The following is an 8,642-nucleotide window of genomic DNA, read 5'->3' on the forward strand; positions in this document are numbered from 1 at the left end:
GTTGCCACTTACTCGCCTTACCGAAAAGGAGACTTTGTTTGTGTGGACTCACGAGTGTGAGGAATGTTTTCAGAAGTTGAAGGAGAAATTGACGATCTCACCAGTGTTGACCTCTTTTGACCCTGCAGTGCGGTTAGAGCTTTATTGTGATGCCTCTAAGAAGAGGTTAGGTTGCGTGTTGTTGCAGAACCATAGAGTTGTTGTTTATGCTTCGAGACAATTGAAGTCTCACGAGGATATGATCTTAAGTTGGCTGCTATTGTTTTTTCCTTTAAGATTTGGAGGCACTACCTGTATGGAGTGAAATTTGCGGTGTTCAGCGATCACAAGAGCTTGAAGTACCGATTTGAACAGAAGAAGCTGAACATGAGACAGCGAAAATGGATGGAATTTCTCAAGGACTACGACTTCGAGTTGAAGTACCACCCAAGCAAGGCCAATGTGGTAGCTGATACTTTGAGACAGAAGTCTGTTAGTCTATCCAGCTTAATGATTAAGGATTTTAATGTGATCGAGAAGTTCAGAGACCTAAGTTTGACCTCTTTGTTTTGGGGGTACGCTTCTTGAGATGAAAACTGTGAGAGTTGAAAATGAGTTGATGGACAAGATAAAATAGGCACAGATGCAAAGAGAATGCAAGCATTTGATTCAGATTCGCCAAGAAAAGGCATACATAGGCGTAAGCAAAGAAAATACAAAAATAGAAGAATAAAAACTAGCTTGAAATGGTGATGATGAAACCCCATTTCAATTTAATGCTACTATTACACTTTTTTTGGGGGGAGGGGGGTTCTTGATTCACATCATACCCATAGCAGATCGTGCTTCTCAAAGTTTCATTTTTTTCCCTTTTCTTTTATTTTAGAGCTTTGAAACACTTGATTGAGGACATGGTAGCTACCAAGAGAATGGAAGACGAAAACTAGTGCCAACTTTAAAAAAGGTGATACCAAAACCCCATTTCAATTTCATGCTACCAATACATTTTTTTTCTTGAAGAATGGCCTTGATTCACATTATAATCATAGCTGGTTGTGCTTCTCAAAGTTTTATTTCTTTCTATTTTTTACCTTATTATTTTAAAGCTTTGAAACACTTGATTGAGGACACGCAATCTTAGAAAATTGAGGTGTTTGAATTCCTGCAGATTTGATTTTTATCCCTCTGTTGAAATTAGTATCATATAATATATATTTTTTATTTTGGATTTTCTCCCATTTCTACTATACTAAGATATTTTGATGAGTTTGAAGTTTACAGCTTTGGAACCACTAGGGTTAGCCTAGTGGCATGGGGTGTGTGTTAGGAGTTTGTGTAGTGTAAGGTGTTGTGTTCAGTTCCTTGTAACCTCCAAAAAAAAAGTTTACAGCTTTGGCATGAGTTTGTTTTTTATTTCAACTTTTCACTGATCAATTGAAAACATGCTTTACTTGGCTTGGGTTTGTTTTTATCTTATTTTTTTATTAAAGGTATATTTTTTTGAAGAAGGAGGAGGAAGAAATTTTAGGAAATTAAGCAATATTATACATCATTCTTATGGGAATGGGAGGTGCATCATTTAGATGTACGTAATTCATTTTTAAATGGAGATTTGGAGGAAGAAGTTATATGTGTTTTCCTCCAGGTTTTCGACTATCCACTGGTTCTTCTCATCAGGTATGCCAACTTTAGAAGTCGTTATATGGTTTTCAGCAATCCCCATGCAATTGGTTTTCTAAGATCCGTTCTTCCTTCCTAGAATATGGATTTGAACAATCTAAGGCTAATTTTACATTATTTTCTTTTTTTCGTGGTGATTTATTCTTATCTCATTTGGTATATGTGGATGACATAATCTTAGCTAGGAACAATACCGTAGATTGTATACAAGACAAAAATTACTTAACACTTGCTTCAAGATTAAGGATCTTAGGCCACTCAAGTATTTTCTAGGAATAGAGGCTGCCCAGAGTCAAGAGGGTATCTTCTTGTGTCAACAAAAGTACGCATTAAACATTCTCGCCGAGGCAAGCTTGAGCAGAAATAAACCAGCAGTTATTCCCATGGAACAAAATCATAGGTTAGCTCTTGATTATCGACCATTGTTCGACCAATCAGAACGTTATTGATGGCTTACTGGTAAACTTATATATTTTACCATCATCAGGCCTTATTTGAGCTATGTGGTTCATATTTTATCACAGTTCTTGCCGACGCCACGTGAGGTACATTTTCATGCGGATACTCGTGTTCTGCGTTACAAAAAGAGGAGTCTAGGGCAGGGTGTTTTCCTGCTTTCTATTAGTGATTGTGATACATACTGGGCATTTTTTGCCCTTACACGACTTTCTTTTATAAGTTATCTTGTCATGCTTGGTTACTATTTCGTGTCTTGGAGAACAAAAAAACAAGTCACTGTAACTCGTTCTTCAGTAGAGGCCAAATACAAGGCCATAGCTGAGGTTACTTCAGAGTTGATTTGGCTTAAAGGATTTCTCTCGAGCCTTGGAGTTAATCATTCTAGTCCTATGATCTCCTATGTGATAATCAAGTAGCACTTCACATTGTTGCTAATCCAGTGTTTCACGAGCGAACTAAACACATTTAGCTTGATTGTCATTTTGTTCGGGATCATATTTCCTCGGGTCATATTGCTACAACTCATGTTCGTTCTCAGTCTTAGCTGGCAGATTTGTTCACAAAGGCTCTTAGACACTCGACTTTCCGTAGCTTTCATCCTAAGCTAGGCATTTGAACCTTACATGCTCCAACATGAGGGGAAGTATTGGAGGTAGTTATCCTTACATATTTTATGTCCATTTTGAATTTAGAATTTAATGTAATTTAGAGCAGATATGATTTGTTGATGCGTTTTGATTTAAAATTTAATGTAATTTAGAGTAGATAAGATTTTTTGATTGCATTTTGATTTAGAATTTAATGTAATAGGAGCTTATTGGATTTTGTTAGAAGCTGCAGTTTTATGAGTTTGTTATAGGTTGTCGCCAAGACAAATTGATTTGTAATTTGTAATTCATGAGCCTATTTATGGGCAAGGCTCTCAACGCCACTTGCCAATACATACAAAAGATATGTTATTTGCACAATAATCATCGTACAAATTTTAGACTTTTCAAAAAACCAGACTCACTAGTGTAACACATTTCAGTTTTGTTACCATGAGCCCCAACATCCACTGTACTGGAATTTTTGGTAGACATTAACCAGCCGAAATAGATAGGATCTTAACATGATCTCAAAAAATAGCAATCATGGACAAGGAAACTCCAAACTTTCTATGTAATATATGTAATATATGAGACAAAATGAAGAAAATCATTTGATACATTCTAAAAATCTGCACTTATAATTTGACCATTTGATATCCAGGCTCTAAATCCATCCACTAATGAACACTTAGAGCACTTGAACTTCGTTACAGAAGCTAGGTTTGAAACAACCAGACCCAATATAACAAACAAACTCCACCCTGAACTTCTGGTAAGAGATAACAAAGATTCGCCAGCACCTGTTCAAAAATTTGCAACAGAAGCAATCAATGAGGATTCGGAGTTGAAGAGATTATGAGTTGTGCCTGCAAGTAACAAAGAATATGCAGCACTGGTCCTGCTCATGTCAAAAGCTTCTAACTTGTTTAGATCTATTTCAGAATCAACAGACAAGAAATCAATAGCACGAACTTTATATGCTGAAGCTAGTGTTGTGTAGGCATTAGAGAGAGGTCAGTAGGGGATGCAGACTGAATTTAGAATATGATTTTCCTTCAATACCTTCTAAATGCTCATTTAGAGCTTGAATAAGCATCTTTTCAAGCTTCTCAGTGAATGTACTCATGTTTCCCATGTTCTCTGAAATGTTTAAGGTTGTCAACTTCCATGGACAAGTATGATATTTTGAGCTAAATGGGGTTTTATAAGGGCTTTGCCAGGTTCTGCTTGGGATTACAGGCATCAGATTTCAATTGTAATGTCTTCTGTTTATTTATTAGCTTTTTGGCTTTAATGGGTGGAACTTACTGGGCATTGCAGGTGGGTCTTATTAACATTACATAGGGTCCTCACTTTGCCATTTGTAGTATATTGTAGAGCTGATTATCATGAACTACTTCTGACTTCTTCATTTATTTCATTTCTTCGAATTTCATGTTTGATTAATGTTTTAATTAGAGAAATATCTTATTTCTAGCATTTCCCTTTTTAAATTAAAAAAAAAAAAAATGAAATGGATGCTGCTGTGACATATGGTCTTCAGACTTATAGATCCGAAAGAACAAGAGAAATGCCTTGGCTTACGAAGAAATAAAAAAGCCTTTTGTAAGCAGCACTGAAGAGGATAGAAGTCCTAATCTTTAGGGGCAGAGCTGGAAAAGTTGCTGCTCAAAGGATGATGACCACAATGCTTCACACTTTGTTGAATGGAGGAGGGTGTTCAAGGTTGAGCCCCGAGGATTCTACAGCTCTGAAGTCAAAGGGCAAACGAAGATCTAATACAGGTTCTGCTACTGATCTACAGAGCATCCATGCAAGAGTATGTTTCTGCCAACTGCCTTACTTCAATATTCTCGACAACAAGTTTAATGCAAAGAAGTGAAAGACTAAATGAAAGGTGAAAATACACAAAACTTAGTCCCCAATGGAACCAGGGTAGCTTTATAAATGGCAACATTACAGGACATGTGGTCAAGGTTGACCAAGGCTATTTACAACCAAACTGTTCCTTCTCCAAAAATAAGCTTGTAGCTCAACATATTCATCCATCACGTATACGAAGCTTGTTTGTTCTCAGATCAAGAAGCTTTTTCTCATAGACCTATGTCTGTAAATGTTCTCAAAACTTCAATTTATGAACAAAATGTAACAACTATCTATCAATATCCTTATCTATCTGACACTGAATACAATAGAAATAATGGCAACATACGCTTATCAATATCTAAAGATATCAAAGTCCAAGCTTAAATATACCACAGCACTGGTAGTGATTATCTTTTCCTATGAAATAGTGCCCTTTCTTTAAAAACAATTTCAAACTAATCTATAAATGTATTGCTAATTTTATTGGTAAAAAATGTTAATTTACATATACAATTATCTTAACATAAAGGTTATATGTAATTATTGATGTAATGATATCCTGGTAATCCTATTTGTTAAAGACTCGCATTCAAAACATTTTTATTTTTGGTTCCAGTTAAACAAATTGTGCTTTAAGTAGTATTTCAACAAACAATAGTCCATGTAAGCATTTTAATTTTCTTTTCTTTTGGTTTACACTTTTACAAATTTATGCAAGCAAAAGTTGCCAAATAATTCACTTGCCAACAAAAAAATGCAATGTAATTAAAGATTAAAGACAACTTGAAAAATATGGACAAACAAAACAGTGAAAATACTTAGGAAAAAAATGTGGATCTCACGCGCGCGTTTAGTTTCTTTCTGCTAGGGTTCTTTGCGAAAATCGTTTTCGATGGAAATTGGTACTGACGATCAGAAATCACCGACGGACGATGACGATTCAAGGGCTTCGAGAGGTTGTCTTCTCTCGGAGCAGGAAGGTCTGGCTAGAGGCGGTAAGAAGGCCAAAGGCGTTGGGCTGGAGGACGCGGCCATGGATGATGAGATGCTTGAGGAAGGTGGTGCGGGGGCAGATCCGGTTACCCCCCCGATGTGGATCTGGGCGGGAGTAGGTTTGGTACCGGCGAGGGTTCTCGTAGGAGGGTCATATCCTACAAGGATAAGCTGTTGAAGTTGAATGGAAACCGAGGCCTCTCAGATGATGAGGAGGAGAACTGGATCTCGAAGCAAAAGAGAGAGGATGAGGAAGCAGATCTGCTGGAGGGGATTTCCAAGAAAGGGCCTGATGATCCCCTTTTCCCCAGGTACACTTTCTCCTTGGAAGAGCATAAGAGGGACTGTGAGCAATGGCGGAAGGCACTTATCATCAAGCTTCTTGGGAAGCGTATGGGGGTAAGATTCCTTATGGCCAGATTAGTTAGACAGTGGAATCTGTTAGGAACGTATGAGGTCATTGATTTAGACAATGGTTACTTGCTGTTGAGGTTCCTAGAGGACAGTGACTATCGTCATGTCTTAGAGGATGGTCCGTGGCTAGTCAATGATCACTATGTGGTCGTTCAGAGATGGATGCCTTTATTCGATCCCTATGACGAAAGCTTCAAGAAGCTAGCGGTCTGGCTTCGGATTCCTGGGTTGCCGATTGAGTTGTATACGGCTCGACATCTTTGGAGGATTGGGAATTTCTTTAGGCGTACCCTGAAGGTGGACAGAAACTCTTTGAGGAAGAGTGAAATTGGGGATGCTGTGATCACAGATAGAGCGCGCTTTACTTGGATTTGTGTGGAAGTCGACTTGCGGAAGAGTTTTCTCTCTAAGTTCATGATTGGTGAAAAAGTGTATCCAGTTGGTTATGAGGGTTTGCACTTAATCTGCTTCAACTGTGGGTTGTATGGTCATAGATAGAACCAATGTATTACTGGTCAAGCTTCTGGTGCTAGGAGTGAGGAGGCAGGCAAGATTCAGGGGATGGAGATTAACACTATTCCAAAGGACAGGGAATCTAATGGGGTCAAGCTTGAGGAAGCCTTTGGTAGTTGGATGGTGGTCCAACGGAATCCTCGTAATAGGAAATTAATGGCTAAACCAACTAGCCAGCAGAAAGAGAGGGAGGGTGATCAGGTATCCAACTCGTTGGCTAAGGAGGATTTTCCTGGTCAACCTGAGGCAACTTTAGCCAAAGTTCAGGAAGCTCAACCTATGGAGGAGCAGCCTCCTCGTATTTTGGTTAAAAATGAGTTTGGGAGCACTAGTAGCCTTGAGAGTTCTGCTAAGGTTGCTGGTCCAGTGGGTAAGGAGAAAGTGGTGGGTGTGCCCAACCCTCAAAAGAAGGTGAAAGTTCCTGATAGTGGTGCTAGGAGGGGCAGTATCAAGGAAGGAAGGGAAAAGACCAAGTCTAGAAGCAAGGCTGCATTGAAGATGTCTGGTATGGAGAACTTGTCTCCTAATTCAGGTCTGGGTTCCTATGGCAAAGGCTCTATTAAATTCAAATCTAGAGGTGGTTCATCTCCGGAGGTCCTTTGTAAAGATGGTGGCCATCTTAGCTTTAAGTCCAGAAAAGATCCAGTGGAAGTAGTGAACACACCTGTGAATGAGTGTAGCTCCTTGTAGAATGAGTTGGCAGTGGATACTGTTTCTGATCCGATGGGTGGGCTTCCCCCCATTAGGTGAGTTTTCTTTTGGTCTGCTAGGCCGTCTCTGTACAGTTTTGTTATTTTATCATGTCAGTTTTTTCTTGGAACTGCAGAGGGGTGGGAAAGAGTAGCTTTCCTTCCCTAATTAGGGATTTAAAATTCAGATTTAGAGTGAGCATTATGGCTCTTTTTGAGGTCAAGATTGGGGGTCCCAGAGGTGATGACATTATTAAACACCTAGGCTTCTCTAAGAATTTCTGACAAGATCCTATTGGATTCTCTGGGGGTTTGTGGATTCTTTGGGATGACAGTTTGGTGCAGTTGGAGGTGCTGAATGCCCACCACCAATTTGTTCATACCCGTGTCCAGTATTTGGATTCCAAGAAGGTGGATCTCCTCACTTTTGTCTATGCCAGTCCTAGGAGAATTGAAAGGAAAAGTCTCTGGGATGAGCTTGAGACAATTAGCCTTTCGGTTGATGCTCCTTGGTTAATAATGAGGGATTTTAACTCTGTTTTGTTAGCTTCTGAGAAGAAAGGGGGAAAGGAGGTTTGCTGGAATAGTATTTCGGATATGCAGTTGCTTGACTTCCTGCAACATGTATGATATGGGGTATAAAGGGCCTGATTTTACCTGGAAGAGGGTGAGGCTTCATGAGAGGCTGGACAGGGCTTGTTCTAGTGAGGATTGGAATATTGCTTGGCCTAGTCGCTTCATTACCCATCTTCCTTTTTTCAACTCAGATCATAGACCAATTCTGTTGGTCAATGATGCCCAGTCCAGTCCGGGGGTGAATACTGGAAGCTTTAAGTTCCTGGCTGCTTGGCTAGCTGAGGAGAGTTTCAGCGAGGTGGTCAAAGCTAGTTGGGTTGAGAATGATAACTGGCTGCTAGCCAGGGAGTTATTTGAATCTAATGCCATGAGCTGGCATCACAATGTTTTCAAGGAGAATATCAGACAGAAGAACATAATATTCTCTAGGCTAAATGGGCTGGATAGTTATAAGTGGGGGAGGTATGACCACAATTCTGAGTTATTACAGAGGAGTCTATGGAAGGAGCTGCAGAAAATTCTAGTGAAAGAGGAGCTAATATGGTTTCAAAGGTCTCGGGCACAGTGGCTTAAATATGGTGACAAGAACTCCAAGTTCTTTCACTCCTCTACGATAGCCAGAAGAAGACATAATAGGATAGTAACCTTGAAGAATGACCAGGGTGTCTGGATAGCTGATAATAAAATTCTGGTGAATATGGCTGTATCTTTTTTCCAAGAATTGTTTAAGGCTGATTCTGAGGGAGTTGAGGAGTTCCCCATACGGAATGCTTTTCCCAAGCTCTCAGCCCAAGATTGTGTTCCTCTTGCTATCAGACCTTCTAAAGAGGAAATTAAGAAGATTATTTTCAGAATGGGTAAGTTTAAAGCTCCAGGTCCGGAT

The 8,642-nt window shown here is 39.4% G+C and overlaps 1 protein-coding gene across 1 annotated transcript; it reads left to right on the forward strand.

Annotated features, from left to right (window-relative positions):
- The first annotated feature begins 5,466 nt into the window (after positions 1-5,466).
- LOC133311642 (uncharacterized) lies at positions 5,467-6,479 on the forward strand. Its single transcript, XM_061512714.1, has 2 exons — positions 5,467-5,686; positions 5,773-6,479. The coding sequence occupies exons 1-2, from the start codon at positions 5,467-5,469 to the stop codon at positions 6,477-6,479; spliced, it is 927 nt and encodes a 308-aa protein (XP_061368698.1).
- Positions 6,480-8,642: the final 2,163 nt, after the last annotated feature.

This window comes from Gastrolobium bilobum, unplaced genomic scaffold, assembly GCF_033153095.1.
Source record: "Gastrolobium bilobum isolate Gb01-03AN ecotype WA unplaced genomic scaffold, APGP_CSIRO_Gbil_v1 utg119394, whole genome shotgun sequence".
NCBI lineage: Eukaryota > Viridiplantae > Streptophyta > Magnoliopsida > Fabales > Fabaceae > Gastrolobium > Gastrolobium bilobum.